General features: G+C 29.7%; 2 protein-coding genes across 14 annotated transcripts in view; both read right to left on the reverse strand.

Moving 5' to 3' along the window:
* Positions 1-8,138: 8,138 nt before the first annotated feature.
* LOC111310896 (insulin-degrading enzyme-like 1, peroxisomal) lies at positions 8,139-15,919 on the reverse strand. 9 transcript variants are annotated; one of them, XR_016333772.1, is made up of 7 exons: positions 15,637-15,919; positions 15,473-15,548; positions 13,596-13,687; positions 13,423-13,496; positions 13,276-13,319; positions 12,045-12,096; positions 8,139-10,788 (listed from the first exon to the last, which is right to left on the reverse strand). XR_016333772.1 is itself a non-coding variant. In XM_089754738.1 (4 exons), the coding sequence occupies exons 1-3, from the start codon at positions 15,757-15,759 to the stop codon at positions 12,081-12,083; spliced, it is 231 nt and encodes a 76-aa protein (XP_089610864.1). In that variant the 5' UTR covers positions 15,760-15,919; the 3' UTR covers positions 8,139-10,788; positions 12,045-12,080. The 9 variants fall into 9 exon arrangements, 2 of the variants coding, with proteins under 2 accessions (XP_089610864.1, XP_089610887.1); XR_016333766.1 differs by lacking the exons at positions 13,276-13,319; positions 13,423-13,496 and having other exon boundaries at positions 8,139-10,484; positions 10,592-10,788; XR_016333826.1 differs by lacking the exon at positions 13,276-13,319.
* An 879-nt stretch (positions 15,920-16,798) lies between these two features.
* The window catches only part of LOC111311513 (insulin-degrading enzyme-like 1, peroxisomal), a 34,877-nt gene continuing 26,231 nt past the window's right edge, over positions 16,799-25,444 (reverse strand). For 4 of the 5 annotated variants that reach the window (XM_089754844.1, XM_089754874.1, XM_089754931.1 and 1 more), the window contains 9 exons: positions 25,236-25,297; positions 24,491-24,595; positions 22,477-22,678; positions 21,332-21,540; positions 20,212-20,336; positions 19,851-19,902; positions 18,461-18,547; positions 17,401-17,523; positions 16,799-17,304 (listed from right to left, as the gene is read on the reverse strand). In XM_089754844.1, coding sequence (XP_089610970.1) covers positions 17,053-17,304; positions 17,401-17,523; positions 18,461-18,547; positions 19,851-19,902; positions 20,212-20,336; positions 21,332-21,540; positions 22,477-22,678; positions 24,491-24,595; positions 25,236-25,297 — 1,217 coding nt within the window. In that variant the 3' untranslated portion in view covers positions 16,799-17,052. The remainder of the gene's footprint in view (positions 17,305-17,400; positions 17,524-18,460; positions 18,548-19,850; positions 19,903-20,211; positions 20,337-21,331; positions 21,541-22,476; positions 22,679-24,490; positions 24,596-25,235; positions 25,298-25,444) is intronic. The other variant, XM_089754872.1, reaches the window with a different exon arrangement.

Genomic DNA, 25,444 nt, shown 5'->3' on the forward strand with positions numbered 1-25,444 from the left:
ATAATAATATAAAGTTAGCGCAAAATAGAAATTACGTAAAGAGTAATTAAGACAAGAAAAATATAAGTATTATTTATTCTTGAATTTTTTAATACTATAACTAGTTTTGATTTTTCCGATTGCCATTGCAAGTATATGAATTTTTTTGTTATGGAATTACTAATATAAGAAAAATTATAATCATATTCCAATATTACAAAAAAAATAAATAAACGAATTACATCAAATAGAGAAAACCAACTAAATAACAAACCAATAATATAATGTTTGACTAAATCCATATATGATAAGACTTGAATATGAAAGTTTAAGGTTTTCAAATTTCCTCTTTGTCACTAAATCGATGTCTCGTTGCTATTATACAAACAACTTTTTTAGCAATAAAAATACAGAAAATTTGTTACTTAAACTAATAAAAAATAGATTGATGAATAATTTGATTGCATATAATGAAGAAATTCATTTGATACATAAACAATGATTTTGAAAATATTATAATTGTAAAATGATATCTTTATATTAAAGATTTTTTTTTGAATTATTATTCTATAAGTAGATGGTAGAATTTCTAAACTTCACAAGTTAACTGATTATTATATATTTATTTAACAATTTATTAATTTATTATTTCTAAATATATTTTAATAAATACACGATAATTATCAAATCTTACTTGTAAAATTTAAAACTCTACTATCATGTAAGGTAATTATCCCTTTTTTTTGTCATTTGTACTTAATTTTTGTAATCAAATTGTTATTTATTAAAAAATTTTGTATTGTCCTCCAATAAGCAGAATAGCAGCATTGTATACCTGAAGATTTTCTGATGTGCAAGGCTGACCCAGGAAACTGGAAACAGCTTCTATCACTGTTTCCAATTTCCTGGCACTTGTCCTTCAGAGTTTGAATTTTATCAAGGCTTTCTGAAATTACGGAACAAAGAAATTGTAATTCCCGATAATTCAAGTGAATCATAGTAGCAACTCCTTTTCTTCTTGCCAAAGCCATAGCCCTTAAGTTAATGGAAAACTTATTTACTAGCCTTTTGAATAAAACAACCAAATGCATATGTCACGGGTCGAAACTTAAGCTTCGAATCCGCACGGCTTCAGAACCTGGGCATTCACTCATCCAGCCTAATCGCTACGGTTTACACCCTTGTGAGGTATTATCCGCTTTGGCCCCTTTGACCTCACGATTTTATCCTACAAAATGCGTCTCACAAAACAAAGATGGTGTGAACCCTTATATACCCCAGTGATCTTCTTATTATGTTAAATGTGAGATTCAGGACTCTTCCTTAGGTTCGTGACACATGGGGTTGGCTGAATATTTGTCTTCATAGAATTTAAGGAGTTCTTGCCTTGTATCTAATCCTTTCGCTTTTGGTCTAACATCCAACGTATCCCAGTTCCCTGTACATGAATGAGTTACTGACAATTATATATATTCAGAATACCGATAGGCACTAGTGTCATTTCCTTTTTAAAATTTCAAAACACAAAAGAAAAGGAAGACTGGCAAACTGTGGTAAAGATAAAAAAAATCTGACATATCCAAGAAAATAAAAGAACAAAAGATAAAATCACCGAAGTAATTATCCAAGAGAGAAACAGAGATATCATCAGTATCTCAAAACTAACATCTATTCCAGTGTCCCATCCTTGCATATTGAAGGAACATCAAAAACAAGAGGGCACTTGAAAACGAAGTTTAGTAAATAAGCACTGAAATCAAATCCATCCAAGAAATCCAGAAAAGAGTAAGAAAATCTTAGCATTTGACTAAAAGGAGAACCAGTATCTCAGAAGCAAAGATATTCAGACAAAGGTCTTGGAAAAATTCAAAATTGTAGAAGTGCTAAATTATTCGTCATCAGATTCATATATGTTTTTGTATTGCAGACATTCAGTTTTTCAATAATTTATCTCCGATGTCACTAGGTTAATTGACTATGAATTAGAATGCATCGCCTATAGCATGCTTAGTCAATGAATTCAACTGTAGAGAAGATGGAGGACAAGAAGGGTTGCAGGGGAAGGAGGGAGGGAAGATCAAATAAGAAAAGGTTTTAACCTGCACTGAATTTATGAAATGGATGACTTTCCAAGCTTAGATGTTTCTGAAGCTGCATAGAAGGAAAAGTTCAAATGAAAAAGCAGTTCGGAATACACCTAGAAACGTCACCGTTGAAGGATATTACATGATAAGCAACCTGAAATAAATGAAACAAAAAAGTAGTAAGTGCAAATTAAGACCACATAAAAGTTTTGAATCTATTTTTAGCATTATCAATGCCCATAATCCAGCAAAAAATTTTCCTACTTAATTAAAAGCAATAAAACCAAGAATTTTCGTTTATTTTCAAGAAACACAAAGATTGGAAAGTTTCTATAAGTGTGCTTATTTTTCTAACAATTATCTATTCTTAACCAATTTTTTGGTAAAAAAAAAATTCAGAGTGAGGGGAGGCTTCCCCATTCCAAGGCCAGGGTAGACTGTAGGCCTCTTAAAAGACTCGTATTGGATTTACAGATTGTCCACCGAAGGGGACTGCCAACGGCGGGATTTGAACCTAGGCACCTAGGCCTTACAAGCAAAATATTCAAACCTTACCAACTCAAACAACCCCATCAGCATCCTTAACCAATTTTAATGGTATAAATCAACCACTTCAAATGACTAGAATGTATTGAGAGTGACCAACAATTGCTCAAATATGAACTGTGACTCACTATATTTAATAATCACATATATCTTTCACTTACAAAGGAAAACATCTCTAAAGTACCCTTTAGCAATGAAACCACGAGCTCCATGCATACTATCTAACCCCTTAAGAGGACATAAGGAAACAATGAAGACGAATAATCCTTATTGACAGGTATATTCAATCATCCGCATGGATCAATGTCAAAGAATGAAAGAACTCTTGCCGTTGTAGGCTCAATTCACCACTTTGAGGAACAAATCACATTAAAGTTTGAAACTTGTTTCTCTGTGGACGCCAGCGTACTGAATGAGAAATCTAAGCATGACTAGCACACTTGGAAAATGGAATTTTCAACAGTGATTTGCGAAGAGTCAAAAGGTTTTGGGCTTTGGTTTTGATCACTAAAGCAAAGTGATAAGCATGAAACACCCACGAAAAGCATCGCTGAGAGTCGAATCACAAAAAAATGAAGTTGAAATTGGTGGATGGAGGACTGATTCCAGGTTTCACTTCTTCCAAAAAAACCAATAACAAAAAAAGGGAAAAAAAAATATTATGGCATTTCAAATTAGTCAGAGCTGAGACTTTGCAATCTTTCAGTAGGACGAAAAGCTTTTTTTTTTTTTTTAATTTTGGTTAAAAGGTATTATAGTGATTTTAGAAAAATACAATGTTAGGGGTATTTTCGTAATTATGATAATAAGAGTATTATAATAATTTTGATCAATTATGATAAGGGAAAAAATACAAAAAAATATGGCACATAAAATTACTATTAAGTGGATTTTACAAAAAAAAGTTAAACCTAAAAAATTTTTTATTAAATATTTTTTAAAAATTTAAATATGGAAAAAGTTAAAAAAGGGAAAAAGAAAACACTTTTGATATAAGTGGTTCTCAAATTTTTATAAAAAATATCTTTAAAAAAATATAAGTTTTTAATTTTTAAAAGTATTTATTAAATAATTTTAAAGAAAACTAAAGAAATAAAAAAGGAAAAAAAATTAAAATCTAGAAAATGACCTACATAGCCAAAGAAAATGGAACCATAGACAGCAGATCATTCAATTGTATTAAAAACAAATCTTAACCACTTTTTTTGTTTAAAAAAATGAAAAAGAGTAAAAAAAGAAAAAAAATTGGTAGAAACGTGTTCGACACATTAAAATATAATCTTTACAAATATATATTTTTATAATTTTAAAAAATAATTAATTTTTTAGAAGGAAAAGGTCAAAAAAGAAAAAAAAATATTGGTATAAGATAAGTCCAACTTTAAAAAATTTAAACGAGAAAAAAATTATTAAATATATAAAAAAATTTTAAAAATAAAAAGTAATAAAAACGTACTAAAAAATTAAAAAAAATTAAAAAAAATTTTAAAAACAAAATTAAATGTCACATGGCATCCGAGTTAAGATTCATACAAAAAAATTTATCTAACGATAAATTTTAAGAAAAGAAAAATATTTTGATAAAATGGGCCCCATCAAAAAAAAAATTTAAGAATATATTTTTAAAATTTAAAAACTGAAAAAAATTGAATAAAAAATAAAAAGAAAAAAAAGGAACAGATGTGATTGCGTCAAGTGGCAGGGAAGTTGGAGAGTACATTAGCAAAATTAATAGTATAAATATATATATATAGGTGCTTTTTTTTTTTTTTTTGAAAATACTCGAGGGGAAAGTTAAAAAGAGATAAATTAGGTTAAACTTTATAATGCAAAGAGTTAGAGTCCCACTAGAATTACACTACCCAGGTCCCGATTAATTAGGGACTTCTTCCGATTGAAGAAAAAACTTATTGATTTATGGCCTTTATTTTATCATTAGCAGCAAATTAATTTTTGAGGAAAAAGAAAATAGTTTTTTTTTCTTGCAAAAGTTTTTTTTATCCAATGCATGTCATTAAATTCATGCAATCAAATTCATTGATGTGTATTATTCGCAACATGGCAAATATAGTTGTGACTTTTTCAGGCAAACTTTTCATGTCCCTAATTGTAAATCTACAAATCAGTTCATAATATCTGGTGGAAAAAAGAATTTGTAGATCTACAAACCAGTCCATAATACATGGTGGAAAAAAAAATTTTAAAGCGACAAAAAAAATAAAAATAAAAATAAAATTTAAATGTAATTAGTTATCTAAACTTCACGAATTCAATTGTTCATCAACCAAATTCTTTTTCTTTTATTCTTTGATTATCGATACTGTAGTTATTATGCACATGACCAAAATTTTCTTCTGTCAGCAAAAATAAAAAAAAAGCATAAACAGTAAATTACGTATTATAAAAACAATACAATAATACACCAGATGAATAACAAAGTGACTTTCTTTCTCTAGCTTGTAATACTGGGTGCAGCCAATTATCAGGGTTTTTCCACTCGCGGTTGTTAGCCAATGAAACGATAAAAAATTTAAAAGAAAACAATTATATACTTCTAATAGTTTTATATTTTTAACTACTTTTGATGCACATGCTATAGCGCATGCGATACACGGATTAATTTTTTTTATCTATTTATTTAATATTATTTAATTTACTATATAATTTGAATTGATTTGTTAAAATTAAGATAATTATATATTGATATAAATGTTAATTAAAAAGTAAACTATGAAAAAAGATAGTAATAAAAATAGTGGTGAAAGAAGCTATATATATTTTTTCTATTTCGTTGTCCTATTTTTATTTAATATAAAAATAATAAAAACATGATAAATAAAAATTTTAAAAAAATTATTTGTCCAAAAAATAAAAAAAATTATTGATTTATGACTTACAAATTTAGGATTGATATAAAGAAAAAACATTAAACATTAAATATGATATTCAATATAATTAAATGAAATACTAAAAAGATTTTATTAATTACAACTTAATTAAAGAAAATATTAAAGAATAGATTTGATAATTATAAATTGAAATAATTATTTTTCAAAGTTTTTTTGCTGCAAAATAAAAATAGATTTGGTTTTATTTTTTTTAATTTATTAAATATCTTTATTTATTTTAATTATTTTCATTTATACTAATTTATTAGTACGTTTTATTCTTTTTTTTTGTTTTTAAGAAATAAAAATTTTTAAAATGATATTGAAAGTTATGCAATTTAAAAAGATATAATAATTAATAGATGCACTAAAACTTAAATAAAAGTTCAATCTATATACTCTTAAACTATGTTTTTGTTATCTTATATTTTATACTCAAAATTATATTATGCTTTGCTTTCTAAAAAAATTTTAATTTTACAATCCTACGTATCCATATTGAGAAATACAAATAAGAAAATAAAATCATATAGAAAGATTAAAACGTGGAGGCTTGAATTAAAATGATTTTTTTAAGATATAGTATATTCTACATATAATATGAAATAGTATTGTTAAGGAATGAAATTTAAAACAATGATTTTGATAAGGATATCAGTGTAATAATTAAATAGTTTAATTGATTTCTAACGAAGTATTCAATTAGAATAAAAATATACAAATGGAATGTAAATTATAAAAGAATTATACTAAAATAAACCTTTACAATAGGAAAAGCAAATTGGAATATAACATTAGGAAAGAAAATTCATATTCTTTTTTATTTAAAAAAAATAAAATTTCATTATAATCTTAAATTCACTTTTAAAGATAACCAAATAAAAAAGTTACAAATATTAAAAAGAACTAAAAAAAAAACTATTTAGACAAACTATCATATTGAGTTTATTGATTAATTATGATAAACACACTCTTATATAATGTGCAAGTAATAATATAAAAAAAAGCTTGTATATACAAAAATAAAATTTCAAAGAGACATAACAAATCAAATAGGCACCGGCAATAAATTAAAAGAAAATTTTTAAAAAAATCAAGATTAATATGATAATTAACTTGAATGATAAAAAAAACAAAAAATAAAGAGAAAAAAAAAAGAAAACAAGAAATAAAAACGTGTAACACAAAAAAAAATTAAATTAAAGTTAATAGATATTCACATATTTTTACCTTCAAAAATCATGAGTGCTACTGCTTTCTTATGTATTTTTGAGACCAAGTTCACTTTTAGCATAATCTGCCACTACCTTTACGGTTGAGATTAAATACTATAGAGGTTTTAATTTTAAATGCATCTCACTTGTTGTCCTTATTGGAAACCTCTTGAAGTTATACCACAAATGGAATGGCAGGATTCTTAAAACCCACTTGATGATTTTGATCCAGATTAATGGTTAGTCAACATCGGCTATGATTTCACACCAGGCGCAGATAACTCACACCTCAACCTCTCTCCAGAACACACACAACGTTCTCTCAAATGATGACACTCATGGTGCTACCAGAAGATTCCTTATTCCAGTCCAATACTGTATAATTACACGTGCTATTTTCAGTTTTCTCCAGAAGACTCCAAAAAAGTTGATCATAATACCTTCACATCAAGACAACCTTATGTCAAGTCTTCATCAACTTTATGTCTTAGTCAAGTCATAATAAGTCACTGTACTTTAGTATGAGTCATAGTGATGAGTCATCGTACCATAAGTGATGAGTCACTATATAATAATAAGTCATTGTACCATAGTCATGAGTCATTGTACCTTAGTTATGACTCACCGTCTTTTAGCTTTATCCTAAACCACTTATAAAGTTGCTTTGTCCTAGTCTTGTCTTATTAGGCTACTAGTCCTTTACTTTTTTCATGTATAAATAGCATGATACTTCTCTAGGAAGTAATCATCCACAACCTTTCACAAAAATCCCTTGTAAGAAAACCTTCTCTTTATAAAATATGTTTAGCTAAAAACCTCTCTTCTCTTTTGGTGATTCCATCTTCCTTTTTTCATAGTTACATCTTTTAGCTTCATCCTTCTCTTCAACCTATTCAAAAGTTTACAGTGATACAAGTTGAGTATGCTCTGCAGTTGCCATATTATTATGGATTCTCTGCAACAGAAAATCTTGTTAATCTGTTAAACAGATCATTGATCCCTTTCCCTCAGCCAAAGAAAAGTTATATTGCCCCAAGATCATACTAATAGTAAGTTACTATAGTGAAAGATATATCTCCATTCAGGCCCCCAGTTCGACGTTAAAGCCAAGAAGGCACCAGAGTCTTGAATACCGGCTAGAATACCTTGGTTATATGTCTGATCTATGGAAAGCTTATGGTTGGTATTATCTTGTCAAGTTTGATCGATCTACACGTTGTTGTCATAGTACCAGATAGTATTGTCAGGACTCTACCACCCGGAGAGCCTGGAACTGAAGTCGTGTCAGTTGTCAGAGCCTTGGCCGTACTCCCTGCCGCTGTGTATAGAAATGGTAGTACGGTCAAGGCTCTGGCAACTGACACAGCTTCAGTTTCGAGCTCTCCGGGTGGTAGAGTCCTGACAATACTATCTGGTGCTAACCTACTCAAATCAACCCACACAAAAATCAGATTCCACCCAAACTTCCACCAAACCTTTACCCACACCTTTACCACAAATCTCCATGATGCAACCAACCTATCAGGGCTCAAATTTCCCTCATTTTGAAGAATTTTATAAAGACCAATACAAACACATTCCAAAAATCCCCACTCTTACTGACAGAGATGAATATAGAAACCAAAAAAGTGTTTCTCGTGCTAAAGCAGTTTTAAACTGGCAGACTAAAAATTCTCTCCAGCAGAATTCCTACCTGCACAGAATTGAACATAAGTTGGACCAAGTCAGTCAACATTTTGATCAGAGCCTTGTCAATCTTCAGAATATTATTCTTGAAATTCAGTCAAAGATAATCATACTTATTCAAGAACTCAGATACATGGCTGAAACCAATACTGGAATCACTTATGCTTTCACTGAACGAGAGAAAAAAATGAAGAGCCTAAAGATTCAACTTGCAGACCTTCAAAATCAGTTTTGTCAGAAACAACAACAACAACAAGCAGCTTCTAGCTACAATATCTTCACACCATATCATACTGGTATGCATGATACTCCTTACCAAGCCTATACTCCTCCCCCATTTCAACCATACAGTCCTTCAACCTCACCTTCAAAACCTTTTTTCACACCTTTTCAGTACAAACCTCCCCCAACATCTATCCCAACATCCTCACAACCAACACAATACTTCACTCTTATCTCAAACCAACCAGACCAACCCCTTTTTGGTACAACTGAAAAATGGATTCACAGATTTCGAGAAAAATAATTAGTTGATCCAAAACCTACAAGAGTAGTAGAACAACCACTTTCTCAACCTTCAAAACCAAAACCAAGCTCAAGTTCTACACCTCAAAACCCTACACTACAACCAACCCAAAAATCTGTACAACTTATGATTTCTCCTACACAAACCCTTCCAGAAATACTTCACCAGATGGCATAAGATAACCTTCTTCAGTTCTCCCTTGAAGATATTTTTCCCTTTACTTTTGAGACTGAATCTCACATAGACACTGTCAAATCAGATGAATCAATTGCAACAGATGATACTGATGACTCAGATGAAATGATGCTCCCTCAGATTTTCATGACAGAACCAACAGTTGAAGTTTCAGATGATACCATTTCTATACATAGCGGCAAGTAGTACGGCCAAGGCTCTGGTAACTGACACGACTTCAATTTCGGGCTCTTCGGGTGGTAGAGTCCTGACAATACTATCTGATACTATGACAACAGTGTGTAGATCGATCAAACTTGACAAGATAATACCAACCATAAGCTTTTCATAGATCAGACATATAACCAATGTATTCTAGCCGGTGTTCAAGACTCTGGCGCCTTCTTGGCTTTAACGTCGAACTGGGGGCCTGACTTTTATGGAGATATGTCTTTCACTATAGTAACTCACTATTAGTATGATCTTGGGGCAGTATAACTTTTCTTTGGCTGAAAAAAATGGATCAATGATCTGTTTAATAGATTAACAAGAGTTTCTGATGTAGAAGATCCATAATAATATGACAACTGCAGAGCATACTCAACTTGTATTACTGCAAACTTTTAAATAGCTTGAAGAGAAGTATGAAGCTAAAAGATGTAACTATGAAAAAAGGAAGATGAAATCATCAAAAGAGAAGAAAGGTTTTTAGCTAAACATATTTTATAAAGAGAAAGTTTTCTTACAAGAGATTTTTGTAAAAGGTTGTGGATGATTACTTCCTAGAGAAGTATCATGCTATTTATACATGAAAAAAGTAAAAGACTAGTAGCCTAATAAGATAAGACTAGGACAAAGCAACTTTACAAGTAACTTAGGATAAAGCTAAAGGACGATGAGTCATAACTAAAGACAATGACTCATGACTATGATACAATGAGTTATTATTATATAGTGACTCATCACTTATGATACAGTGACTCATCACTATGACTCATACTAAAGTACAATGACTTATTATGACTTGACTAAGACATAAAATTGATGAAAACTTGTCATAAGGTTGTCTTGATGTGAAGGCATCATGATCAACTTCTTTGGAGTCTTCTGAAGAAAACTGAAATTAGCACACATAATTATACAGTATTGGACTGGAACAGGGAATCTTCTAGCTTGCAGCACCATGAGTGTCATCATTTGAAAGAACGTTGTGTGTGTTCTAGAGAGAGGTTGAGATGTGAGTTATCTGCGCCTAGTGTGAAATCATAGCCGATGTTGACTAACCATTGATCTGGATCAAAATCATCAAGTGGGTCTTGAGAATCTTGCCATTCTATTTGTGGGATAACTTCAAGAGGTTTCCAGTAAGGATTCCATTCTACTGGGCCTGCATGATCAAGTTCAAATCTGATAGTTTCAGAAAGAGGTTCTGTCCAAGCACCATCAAAGCGAGTTTCATAAATCTTTTTATCAATTTTGAGTTGATAATTGTACTCTGAATGATAGTTTCCACATGGAACTTCATCTTGGAGCTCTGGCCAATTTTGCTTAGGAAACTTGTGATTCATTTCACAAAGTTGTCTCTGAAATTCAGTGTATTCAACTGGGAATCAAACAGCAAATATCCTTGGGAGCTGTAAATTGCTACATAGGGAAAGTACTGAGGGTCTTTGGTCAAATTGCTGCAAGATCTGTGAAAGATTAAAACAATATAAAGATCATGAAGAACTTTTGTATATCTCTCATAGGTTTGTTTATCTCCTAATCTTTAATTATTTAGTGATATTTTATATCAAGATAAAAAAAATATTTGTATAATTTTAAATTAAAATAATATATTTTTTATTTTAAATAAAAAACAAGAGATATTAAATTTATAAATCACAATTTTCAACCATAAATTCTAATTAATTTATATTTATGAGGCTATTTTTTATATTAAATTTATAAAACTATTGATTAAATATTATGGAGGTTTTAATTTTAAATGCATCTCAATTGCTGTCATTTATTTTTGCATGATTTGTTTATTTATCTCCTAATCTTTAATTATTTAGTGATTTTTTTATATCAAGATAAAAAAATATTTGTATAACTTTAAATTAAGATATGAATGCATTTTAAATTGAGATAAGATATTTTTTATTTTAAATCATAAAAAAAGAGATAAGAAAGTCGGTAAATCACAATTTTCAACCATAAATTCTAATTAATTTAAATTTATAAGGCTATTTTTTATATTAAATTTATAAAACTATTGATTTAGACTGTATGATTTTGATGGTACATGAATTATATAGTTTTTAAGATCTAGTGACTTGACTTTAAAAGCTATAATTGAATCTTTTCAACCATAAATTTTAATTAATTTAAATTTACAAGGCTATTTTTCATATTAAATTTATGAAACTATTGATTTAGACTGTATCACATCCAACAAAATAAAAGAACAAAAGATAAAATCACCAAAGAAACTATCTGAGAGACAGAGATATATCATCAGTATCTCAAAACTAAAATCTATTTCAGTGTCCCATCCTTGCATATTGAAGGCATATCAAAAACAAGAGAGTACTCGAAAATGAAGTATAGTACTTAAGCACTGAAATAAAATCTATCCAAGAAGTCCAGAAAAGAGTAGAAAAATCTTAGCATCTGTCTAAAAGGAGAACAAGTATCTCAGAAGCAAAGATATTCAGACAAAGTCTTGGAAAAAATCGAAACTGTAGAAGTGCTAAATCATTCATCATCAAATTAATATTGCAGACCTTTTCATTCAGTTTTTGATAATTTCTCTCCAATATCACTAGGTTAATTGACTAACTATGAAGCCGAATGCATGGCCTATGGCCTGCTTAGTCAATGAATTCAACTAAAGAGAAGATTTAAGACAAAAGGGAATGCAGGTGAAGGAGGGAGAGAAGATCAAATAAGAAAAGGTTTTAACCTGTGCTGAATTTATGAAATGAATGACTGTCCAAACTTAGATGTTTCTGAAGCTGCATAGAAGGAAAATTCAAATAAAAAGAAGTTAGGAATAAAGCAACATGAAAAAAATGAAACAAAAAAGTAGTAAGTGCAAACTAATACCACGTAAAAGTTTTGAATCTATTTTTAGCATTATCAATACCCATAATCCAGCAAAGAGTTCTCCTGCTTAACTAAAAGCAAGAAAACCAAGAATTCTCATTTATTTTCAAGAAACACAGAGATTGGAAAGTATCTAAAAGTGTGCTTATTTTTCTAATAATTATCAATTCTTATCCAATTTTTTTGGCACAAAAAAGTTTAGAGTGAGGGGAGGCTTCCCCATTCCAAGGCCAGGATAGACCACAGGCCTCAGAGAGGACTTATATTGGATTTATAGATCGCCCACCAAGAGGAACTGCCAACATCAGGATTCGAACCAAGGACTTACAATCGAAATATTTGAACCTTACCAACTCAACCAACCCCCATTGGCATTCTTAACCAAGTTTAATGGTACAAATCAACGACTTCAAAAGACTAGAATGAATTGAGAGTGACAAACAGTGGCTCAAATATGAATGGTGACCCACTGTATTTAATAATCACATATAGCTTTCACTTATAAAGAAAAAGATCTCCAAAGTACCCTTTAGCAATGAAACCACGGCATTTGCCCATACTATCTAACCCCTCAAAAGGACATGAGGAAACAATGAAGATGAATAGTCCTTAATGACAGGTATATTCAATCATCCACATGTATCAATCTCAAAGGATGAAAGAATACTTGCTGTCATTAGCTCAGTTCACAACTCTGAGGAACCAGTCACATTATAGTTAGAAACTTCTTTCTCCGTGAAGGGTAGCCAAACACCAAATTAGTACCAAATGAGAATCTAAACATGACTAGCACACTTGGAAAATGGAACTTTCAACAGAAATTCGTGGACAGTCAAAAGTTTTTATGCTTTGGTTTTGATCACTAAAGCAAAAGTGATAAGAATGAACACCCATGACAAGCACTGTTGAGAATGGAATCACAAAATAATGAAGTTCAATTGTTGGAGAGGGACTGATTCTAAGTTCCACTTCTTCCAGAAAAAGTGATTAAAAAAAGGTAAAAACACTATAGCATTTTAAATTAGTCAGCGTTGGGACTTTGCAATCTTTCCATAGACGAAGAGTGATTCAACAATAAGTAAATATACCTGGTTCATTCTTGAAGTATCAGACAGAAAGTTTTTCTGGTTCTCTAGAGAGAGAGAGAGAGAGAGAGAGAGAGCTGTATTGATTAATTATATTTTAAAAGTGAGGAATCCCTGTATTAAATTAAAACCACAAACCAAAGAGCTAACCAGAGTCAACAGCTTTAATTTCCCTAGTGGTAGCATCAGTTGACATCAATGGTTTGATGAAGAATTGTGCAAATCTGAAGAGCAAATGACAGGAAAACACCCAAACTCACATACACTACATGCACATTGATGAAAATAACAGCTAAAGAGAAAATTGCACAAACAGCACCTACCAGTCCAGAGCCTCTTCAAAGCAATTGCTGTTACCATCAAAATAATAGTTGGTCCACTCAGAAGCTGTGAAGGCATTTGTGCTGCCTCCATGCTGTAAATCAGGAAGATAAACTGCTCATAAGTTTCATATCAAAAGAATATTATCAAAAAACAAGTGATACAAATGATTTACTTCATCATAAGCCTCTTGTTTTCTGAGCTTATCCCTTTAAAATTATTATTCAAATTTAGCTAATATGTAATTAGTTATTAAATGAGATATACATCTTAAATGAATCATTTAGAAATTGACTTTCAATTTCTTTAAGATTGCTAATCTACTCTATGTATTTCTCTAATTCTAATATTAATAAATTATTTAGGCCAAAACGTTATCAAGAATTTGAAATACTAACTCTTTTATTTATGCTTCAAACATTATATTTAAAATTTTGTAGTTTAAAAACTTTGTTTTAATAAAATAACCATTCATGTGCTTATTGAGGATATGGTTTTATATTGGGTATACTGACGCCCCAATAACTAATCCATGCAGCTGACCTCACATGGTGAACAGGCACAGTTGTTGTAGTGACACGATTATTTACGTGTGATGCATGTTACTAGGGATGGAAAACAACTTGTATCCGATAAGTCCTGACTCATCTTGAAACGATAGGGGCAGGTTTTTCTTAATCAAAGCTAGGTCAAGACATGGTGGTTTTCATATTAATAAAATCAGGGTGGGTTAGAAGCGGGTTTAAGATGCTTTATCCTGACCTGACCCGCCCCATGGTACATATATAAATATATAATTTTTATTATTTATTTAATTTTACATTATATATATATGATTCTATTAATAAATTTATTATTTAATATCTTAATTTAAGAGATTAACTTAATAAAATACTATATTTATACATAATTAAAATGTAATTTATATTAAAAATAATATTTTATAAAAACTATACTAAATTAAAATCATTAAATAACTTCAAATCGAGTTTAGTTGGATGCGAGTTACTTATATGTGTGTGTCGGGTGGAACTATTAGGGAGTTGGGTTGAAATCGGGAAAAAAAAACCCCACCTCAACCAACCCCATTGCCATCTCTACAAGTGACAATCCACTAAGTAAGAATGATTAAAGATACTAAGAAGCCTAATCCCTTTCAAACGTGGTTTTTCAGCATTTCCACATGCTAATGTAGCAAGTTAGTATTTAAAACACAACGAACACCATAACTTCAAAACAACCATTAAAAATAAATGCATGTATCAATAGATGAACATATTGCATTTAAGAGAATTAGTACCTATGCAATGTAATTCGAAAACAACCGTTAAAACTAAATGCATGTACCATTAGATGAGCATATTGCATTTAAGAGAACCAGTAACTCTGTAATGTACTTAGAGTAACTATCTTCCAAGGGATACTTTTCACTAGCATAAAACAGCATGTGCTCTGCAAGCAACGCCAACAAGGTAAACAGAAAGAAACTAAGTAAAAATCATAAGCATCCCACGAGCATGCTATTCTTATCCAATTTCTAACCGAAGTATTTCAACAATAAAATCAATACACAGCAAACAATAACAATACTAATAATAATCATAAAATCAATAAGCTTATTTTTATGATTTGGGTGAAGGGTCTATTGAACAAAGCTTTTCGAGCAGGGATACATGCAACTACGTTTGATCAAATGACGGATCCAAATCAATAGCCGGATGCAAATCAATAATCTTATTTAATAAAATACCAGCAATAGAATTACTTAAGTATAATCACACATTGTCAAAACTCAAAGTGCAAAAAACAAAATTTCCGGGCAGTTCACAAGTAAATTAAGAAGATAAAATAAATGGATAAAAATAGAAAGAAGAAATACCACGAAAATGGGCAAGGCCTTCAAGGCCGACGGTGTCACAGAAGGAACCAACACCCACACTCATAGAAGCAGCACACTATAACATCAAAAAAAGAAAAAAAAAGAAATTAGAAAAAAAAAAGAACTTTTAGGAACTAAAGAAGGCATTGAAAGATTAAATTTACCTTATCGGTGTCGGGATCACTGATGAGGAGGACTTGAAGGGAATTTCTAAGGACGATTCTCCAATACTCTCTTTTGTCCGTTCTGGGCTTTATAATCTCCACATCTTCTCTCCCGACGGCCATCTTTTCAATTCTGTGACAGACAAAACAGCAGTCCGGTCTGCTTTTTTATGTTTGGTTTTAGAGAGGACCAGAAATAGGTTTCTTGGTTTGTGTTGGGGCCCGGAAGAGACATCATAAAGAGCGAAAGAGGACCATTCGTTACAGGTGCTAAGGGATTGGTTCGAATCGATTTGGTTCCGTTATTTAGCGTAATGTATAGTATTTTAAATTTTAAAAAATTGATTGAAATTCAAGCAAACATTTTTTAAAATCGAATAAAATTTTATGGATTTAATTTGCTTTTGGTTCAATCTTAAAAATTAAATTATTTTTATATTATTTTTATATATTTAAATTAATTTAAATATAAAATAATTTTTATTTTATAAATTTTGAATTTTATATAAAAATTAATAAAAAATATATTTCTATTCAATTTAAATATGTTTAATTTTTTCATTCCATGATTTGAAAATTAATTTGAATTAATTAAGATATTTAATATTAAATTCAAAATCCAATCAAATAAAAAAATTAATCCAAATCAAATTGAATATTGTAATTTTAAATTGATTTTTTTCTTGATTATTTTCAGTAACCAACCAGTATTTATTTGTTTTTATATGTTTGGCGGTACTTATTTATTTGTTTTGTTTTGTTAGCCTAAAAATATTACTCCACTTATCATCTTTCCGTGCCGTTTAGTTCTCATTTTCTTTCTGTTCAATTATTATGTCTTGGGCTCTTAAATTTTGTGTTGTGCCAACAGTGGCTTTCAAAAATTAATTCTTATAATAATATTTTATTTGAAAATATGAATTTGTAAGAGTAAGTTTCGTTTAAATTTATTACATAATTTTGAGAATGAAACGCTCGTATTATATAAATTAATAATTAATCATGATTCAATATATTTATATGTTGGATTTTGTACAGACTCAATGTTTTAAAAGCCAAATAAATACACTTTGATTTTGTAAATTTACTCAATGATGACGAATCCAATATACATATATGGCTCATTGACGAGAAAATATCACATAAAATTAAATTAAGGAAATTGAAATTATAATGGAGTTGTATATTGCCATTTTTACAAGCCTAATTTACATGCATTTTATTGATGAAGAAAAATATTTTAGAAAAAGGAAAAAAAAAACATAAATCGAAAACAAAGAGAAATAAGAGAGGGAATACATCCAACAACTGGATAAAGCTTTGAACACTAATCTTCCCATTAGACAAAGCTTGCTGACTGAGGAGAAGGGTGTCGGCTGGCTTCTACTCCATGTCAGCCCCTCTTCTTTAATTTTTTTACAGCTTCATATGGATAAAGCTTCCTTTAGACGAACCGTAGTGAGGTTGTGATGTTCTAAAATTCAGGATATCATGGATGCGAACGTACTGCAGTTCAAGTGGTTCGTTTTTCTCTGATTTGTATTCTGTTAGATGATTCTTCCCGTAGATTCGCACACTTAGAGTCTTCTTTCGGGGCGACCCAACTTTTATATATTCATCAAAAAAATCTATGAATTCCTGTTGTGTAAGCTGTCTTAATATTTCAACCTGCAGCTCAAAATACAAACATAGACGGTAAGACACAAACTAACTATCAAAAGAGTTGCTGGCTTTAAATAATAATAATAAAAAGGAGGTACTTACCTGGGCTTCTTTCCTATCAAACTTGAGGGTGCCATTGACGATCTCCTGCCAGTAATATATAGATTCGTCCCGTAAGTTTTTGTGCTTCTCCGTGTCCATATCAATCAATGCATTTACATTACTCTATACAACAACTTCAACAGTTAGTAATTAATCTAAAATCATCAAAATTTGAGAGAAGTATTAATCCAAAATCGTCATATTTAACAACAAATATGAAGTCCAAATTCACAATCAGCCCAAACTTTCCTCCCCCATTTAAACTCAAGAGCCAACAAAAGCAAATCTCCATTAGAAATAATCTATAATCCTCAATATTAGCTTCAGCCACCCAAACTAAAATCCAAATACCTCGTAATAATCTAATCACAACCTAAATAACCGAAACACCTTACCATTCAAAGAAGATCAACACTTTTGTTTCAAAGAACAACACTTACAACTCCACCAATCCAACTCATATCCATACCTCAAAGACGAAAGAAAAATACAATCTAATGCACGTCCGAATAGAAAGCAACAGGTGAAAAGCAAAACTCACAAACCAAGCAAATGAAATACAAATAAATGAACAGAAAACAGTGTTTGACTTTTAGGAATAAGCAAAAAAGAAAAAAGAGAATGATTTTCCTTCATATTTATACAAAGCTTTTATATGAATTGGTTTTACTTTTTAACTATTAATTTAATTTATCTCGTAATTATAAAAAAAAAAAACATAATTTAAAAGGAGAAAGATAAGAAATATAATAAAAACAAAAAATCAAATAAGATCTCAAAACCAAAAATAAGAACACATTCATATATACTCCTCATCAACAATATTCAGGTATTTTCATTTACTAGATATTGGCACGACGTAAGACTTTTAAGATTTCAGAAAACAAAATAAAAACCTTTTTTTTTTTTCCTGATAAAAGATATTATTAGCTTAAACTTCTATGATGTAGCCTAAATTGTGCGTTAGACCTTTGTTATGCAGGCTAAAAACACAGCCTCTTACTAATATTAGTAAAAAGAGAAATAATCATAATGTGCAAATGAATTGTCCATATCTTACCTTAAATTCATCGCTGGTCATTTCATAAATTTTATTCTCAAACTTCTTGAGGAATTCCTCAACTCTCAAATCGATCTCTCTTGGACTCTGTTAAAAATGCCTAAACTCTTTAGAAGATGAAGTAAACAAAGCAATATATGTTAGGAAATAAGTTAATTGATTACATGGGTCCCCTTTCATTTGTTTCTTTGCTTGATAGGACAGCAAAGTGAGAAGATGAAAATGAGTAAGGGGAAATGTGGAATGAAAATAATTTTCATTAATGTTCCGTACGAGAAAAAAAAGAGGAAAGAAAATAAGAAAATAATTATTTTTCACTTTTATTAAAATAACAAATAATTCAAAATTAAAAAGATAAGAGGAGAGAAAATGAAAAAAGTGTAAACAATTGTTCATATTTACAATATTATCTATCATTCTTTAAATTTTGCTTTTTAATACGTTTTTGTTTTCTTATTTATTTATTTATTTTCTTTTAATTTTTACATATTTCTATTTTTTTTAGACAAGCCAATTTTATCATATTTCCTACCAAGCACATCAATGAAAAAAAATGTTTTTCCATATTTTCACTTTTATCTTCTCATTTTTTATCTTTTCATTTTTCTATGTACCTATCAAGTAAAACCTGCAACGATAGTTGACTTAGAAAAATAGAGATTATTGGACGAAAGGGAATTTGAATTTCTATACATTGTATATACATTGTGAATAGAGTTTTTAAATTTCGTACTTGGAATGTTGCCACATCCCATTACTTTTTATAGTATGAATTCAGTTTTTTAATAAATATATCATTATTAGTGGTTTTTTTTTTTTTTATTTCCAACAACGGAGTTAAATAGTTTCCACATATACCTGTAAGGTTATAATGTAGAAAATAAAATTAAAAAAATTAAAAAAATATAAATGATAAGTTTTTAATTCCACTTTTAATTTTTAAAAACTTTACCTTTGTATAGAAAATAATTTTTTTGATTTTTTAAATATATCCTAATATGTGGTAAGCATATAATAGATTTGTACAAAAATGAGGTTGTGGACAAGCATTTTCAAGCTCAAACTTAACCTGCTCTAACTCCATTCAAGATATTATTTAATTAATAAAATTGAATTTTAAAAAGCTTTAAAAATATTAAAATATTATTATTTTTAAATATTTTAATAATATTTTAAAATTTTTCAACCTTTTGAACCCGACGAATTGGGCCAAACTGATTTTTTAAAAGATCAATCAGACATGACTCGATCTGCATTATGTACAAATCTACCCTCTAATCTTGTTGATGAAAATTTTAAACTCCGCTTTTCATTGTGTACAATTTTCACCGTGTGTACTCGAAATCATTTGTATCAAAAATCAGAATCGAAAAGAAACCACATTGCGTACCTTCACTGTCGACTGAATGTAAAATGCCACTCCATGAATTCCAAAATCATTTCTAATTATAATAGGAGAAAATTAGTAAAACAAAAAATATACTTCCCTGCTTATCAAATTGAATATCCATGTATTTTTTTATATGTCCTAAAATTATATGCCTTGTTTTTCCTCTTTTTAGGTGCGTATAGCTTTATTACTTTTTATTTTATATTAACTTTTATTTTTTTGCTTTTTCTTTTTAATAATAGTAACTATTGAACAACATTAGTGTAAAAAATATAAACTTTTAATATGGTGAAACAAAAGCATAAAAGTCAAATCAGGAGTATATATAGGATTCATGTGTTTAATAAGTTATTTTTTATACCTTAAATAGAAGTAATTATGGTACCCAAGTTGCTCAACTGATCTAAGCTGATGAAAGGCTGGTTCCTTTGCAATAAGGTGAAAAAGCTCAAGTTTTACGTTCAATACAAAATCATCTCGATTAACCTATAATATTCAAACATTATTCACATTAGAATTGCATAAAAAAATCAGATCAAAATGTAACCTTATCTTAGAACATAACAAAAGCACAAAAAAGATAGGAGATTGAATGAGGGTAATGAGGGCATGGATGGGTGAAGATAATGATTTAATAATATATTCTAACACAGATATTGTAAAGTTGCATTTTATATACTAGAATTTGGTATACCCACTATGTGAGTGTTTTTTTTTTTTTTTTTTTAAATAAAGTTTGGAAAGAGAAGTTACCTAGGTAATTTTTTTCACGTAGACTTGGATGATTTTTAAAAATTTTTAAATAAAAAATATATTATGTAAAAATATAAAGAAACATAAACATCTCCTATGTTACATATTTATTTTAACCTGAGATAAAACACACCACTTGTTAAAATCATGATAAGTTTAACAAATGTAAAATCGTATATATATAGAGCATTATTCAATGAAGAAAAGTAATATATAAATATTACTTTTTTTAACCCTTAAATCAAAATTAGTAAATCTAAAAATATTATTTTAATTTAAATGAAGCATGAATTTAATTTTTACCTAAAAGCCTAAAAAATGTAAAAATGACATCAACATAAATGAATTCTTACTCTATATATATAAATATAAATTTATATACATGTGCTTTAAATAAATTAAATTAAGTTAGTAAAGAAAGTATCAAGTAATCATCTCTAAGTACTAAAGTTGCTTGAAATTAAATTGCAACTATGAGAGCTAAATATAATGTAGGATATTTTAAACTTTTGATATTTCACTTTTGCAGGAGCAAAATATGGATTAAATTAATTAACTTGAATTCTACTAAGATGTTCGATCTCAAAGCATTTTTAGGCTGCGATTCTTCCAATATATTTATTACTTAACCATAACTTACAAAGAAGGATAGATGCAAACATTTCAAAAGTATCACCCATAACAAAGTCAAGCATTTTTTGTTCTCCAAAATAAGCATATATAATTACCTGAATATAATGGAGTATGGCCGAATTCTGATTGTTTGGATTCAGGCCCTTTTCAGAGTATAAATAATTCATGCCTCTTTCAAGTTTAACAACTTCATTAGTGAGATGTAAGGATGTAAACAACGGTTGGCATATAGGGTTTGAACCCTTAAAGAATATGTCTTCAATAATTTCAACTATTGAAGTCGCTTCTTCACGTTCCACGTTTCCTAATTAAAATGAAAAAAAATATATATATAACAACATTAATTAATGTGATTATATCCATTTGATCGATATTTTTACAGTTTCTTTTTCTTTATTTTTTTTTACTTTAAAAAAATGCTATAAAGCAAAAATAAAGGGTGAAAAGTAATACCATAATTAATTTTAAATGGTTAGTTTATATAGCAGCACAATTAATCATGCATTGTATCATCTAAAAAAATACATATTTTCTGTAAAAACCTTCAATTTTTTTCTTTTTTGCTTTTGTATCCAAACGATTTTTTTTTCAGTAACAAAAATTAAAATAGTAAAATGTCAACCAAATGAAGACTTGGTGTAGGCACATCTCTCAATTAAACCAAATGTCAACCATATTTCAGCTTATGTATCAGGTAGCTAGAGTTTGATAGATAAGAGGATCTTGACTTGGTCTTAACTTTTTTTTTTTTAAAGATGTGTTTAATTAGTAAAATTTTCTGGAGTTTTAAACATTTACTTTTACAAATTTGAGTTGTAGTTTTTTTTTTTTTTTTTTTTTTTGTATTCCTTTTGATAGCCTTCACCTTGCTATATTGTACCTTCATTTTTCTACTATAATCAGCCTTTCTGAGAATATATTCTAAAATATAAATAACTTCAGCTAGCTCATTATTGGTCGTACAAAAATCATAAAATTAAATTTCTGTATTCTTGGAATATCTTTCAAATCCAAATTTGTGTTTCGAATTCCAATTTTTTAATAAATTACTTCTTTATTTGGCTGAAAAAAAAAAAGTCTTGAAGTTGTTTGTAAAAGTTAATTAATTTTACACTGGTATAGATTGCTCTTTATATATGTGTGTGTGTATCTATATATATATATATATGTATATATTTGTTGATTTTCTCTTTTTTTTTTTGGTTGATGCAAAGAGAAGGAGAAGAAATATTGAACGAACCTGCTATGAAACACTCCACATAGGTGCTTGAAAACATCATGGGGATAAATTTGACAAGGTCTTCTACTTTCAAAAGAGGTAAAACTTCAAGTTTGTCCTTCCAAGGCCATCGTATGTTGTTCAATATTAATGGGTAGTAGACACTAGCCAGCTCATAGGGTTCTCGAAATTTGAAGTTGTAAATGTCCTTTGTTATCATTTCCTGATGATAAAGAGCAAAAGATGAAATTGTGGCAAAAGAAGAAGAAGAAGAGAGAAACATAATACAAAAGGTTATTAAATCAACACATAGAAGCAATATGCTTGACTTAATGAAGATAACTTTCATATTAGATGTTTTATTAGATAGTGAGCCAATAAGTTTCCATTTTTCTTGACTTTCCCATCCAAGGTGGAGAGTTACACTCCAAAGCAAGGTCCACAATATCCCTCACTAAATCTTCCAGCTCCCAAAAACTCTCATCCTTTTTTGAGATTTCATTAAAAGCCATCTGAGAATCACTTTGAATCTGTAGAGAAGCAATGACATTGTCCCGAGCCCGCTGTAAACCAAACAAAATTGCCTTGACCTGAGCTTGAAGGAACTTACTACGTGATCGACTTCGGAAATACATCCAAAACAGAGGAGCCCCACCCCAACAGCAAAATACCGAATAATCCCCAAAAAACCAAACTCCGTAAACTAAAAAGAATAAAAGATATATAATATTAAATAAACCTAGAATCCGATCAACTAAAACAACTCTAACAGATAAGCTCATTCAATGAAATCAGAAAAAATATTAGCAGATTACCAATTGATCTTGATGAAAAAAAATCAGCACTCAATGGAAAAGGATCACATCTCACCACCTAGCCAAAACCAAATCACCTCAAGACATATCTGACTTAATTTGCCAGTCAATCTGTCAGACCATTAGCTTCCCTAATTATCAGCAAAGCCAAACCAAAATCATAGAAGCTCCATTTTTGGAATTCCATTACACCAGTTGTATTAAAAAACGACAATCAAGCTGAAAGTTTTAAAATCCCGTAGCCAAAGACAATTCATTAAAATGTTTCAGACTTTCAGTAGTTTGTTAAGCTCCACTTTATAAAGCCATTAGGAGGTTCATATAACAAACTAGCAAACACCAATCCCATAATCATGTCTAAACGTATTTCCTCAAGCCACATCTTCCTTTGCCAAAGAACCAACCATGCCATTAGCTTCTGAAAATATATTCTGATATAATCAATGACCAACCTTATCATCAACTTCCAAAATCATGCATCCCCTCCACATCATTCCTTGCCAAAGAATCAACCATGCCGTTAGCTTATCCAATACATTCTAATATAAGCAATGACACCCTGTCCATTAACAACCAGAATCACCCAAAAAAAAAAGCACATTCACAGGTAATGAAACCTGACAGAAGCTACGATTAACACACAACACATACACAACTCACCTCCCTGATTTACACTTGTGAACAAAACAACATGCGTACCCAGATTCTTCCAAGTTGCCGCGACTTTCTTCCCCTTCAAATGCTGCTTCCATCCCACCACATTCTCTCTCTCTCTCTCTCTCTCTCTCTCTCTCAAATAGATTTTATAAAGAACAAAATAATAGTTTTGTTACAATTTCATCGGGCATATTAAGAACATACACCCAGCAAATAAGAAACAAATCAAACCAACCGTTAACTTAAAACTAAAAATTCCTTGCTCCACCGAATATCAATAAAAGAAGAATACAGAGACTCCATCATGGGGAACAAATCAAACAAAACTTCCAAGTAAACAAGAGAATCATTCCCAGTTAGCCACCTAGAATTCGAAACAGATTTTCTTGAATAATCATAAAAAAAAAAAAAAACAAATTGACCATCTCCATCAAGCTCATCTTAAACCCGTTCAAAATTCCACATTTTATTTTAATTTATATAGTAGTACTGACTATTGATATTGATGGTAGATAGTATTGATCGATGATGAAAAGGGTGAGAAATCATAAGTTATGCATTACCTTGATTATAGAGAACTCATCGGGTTTCACTTCAAAATTTGCAATCTTATCAATTACAGTTTCCAGCAAAATGTTCACCTTGTCATTATAACCATCTAGTGTCACCTATAGAAGAAAACCATACTAAGTTAGGAACACAACTTAATTAATAAAGAATAAAAGAAATGATGCACGCTGATTCTACAATCCCTGGACGCACAAACTCATCTAGCGAACGAGCAAGAAAATAATTTACTTTACTTAATTAATTTTTAATAACAAAATAGTCTAAGATTATAATTTTAGAATAAGGAAATGTTTCGTCTTTCGAGCATCCTATCCTAGTCATAATTTTGCATATTTACTTACATGTAGCATGTATGATATGATTATATCATATAAATATTCTATCAATTTCTTTATTTAATCCTATTAATCTTGCTTTTTCAAAACCTTGCATATATATATCAGCATAATGTTTTTTTTTTTTTTCAAATTATGTTGTATGAACTCTTCACTGTATCTTAAAGTATCCGCGTTTGACATTTTTTGAACACTTCATTATCCATGTAGGTATAACACTTTGATCCTCAAAATTAATATAAAAATTATAAAAAAAATAGTGTATCCGTGTTTGATATCACATCATGATTTCATGTCATATTGGGTTTAAAAAATTTCCTAAAAATAAATCGAGGCTCTACCAATTACCAATAGACACTCCTATATATATTGGTGTCAAATAAAAATTGAGAGGAGCATTTACCTCAAAACCTCTGTCTGTGCGCCTTATATAACAATCAAGGCCAGCAACTTCAGCGTAGTAAGCTAGAGGATAGAAGATTAAACACGGTTTTTGTCAAGAAGGTGAGCAGTGGAGCTTTTGAGTTTTGAGTAAAGAGCAAGAAAAAAAGGGGGAACGGAGCAGAAAATTAATTGCGATTATCAAAGAATTAACTGCTAAGACAATTAATT

The sequence above is a fragment of the Durio zibethinus genome, chromosome 1 (assembly GCF_047325235.1).
Source record: "Durio zibethinus cultivar Kanyao isolate XHJ-2024 chromosome 1, ASM4732523v1, whole genome shotgun sequence".
Lineage (NCBI taxonomy): Eukaryota > Viridiplantae > Streptophyta > Magnoliopsida > Malvales > Malvaceae > Durio > Durio zibethinus.

What these genes read in the sequence shown, in the direction of transcription:
- LOC111310896 (XM_089754738.1), bottom strand. Translation starts at nt 15,759, where the DNA reads ATGGCCGTCGGGAGAGAAGATGTGGAGATTATAAAGCCCAGAACGGAC. An exon ending in GTGATCCCGACACCGATAAG is followed by an intron (nt 13,688 to 15,636) that starts GTAAATTTAATC and finishes CCTGATTTACAG; the next exon opens with CATGGAGGCAGCACAAATGC.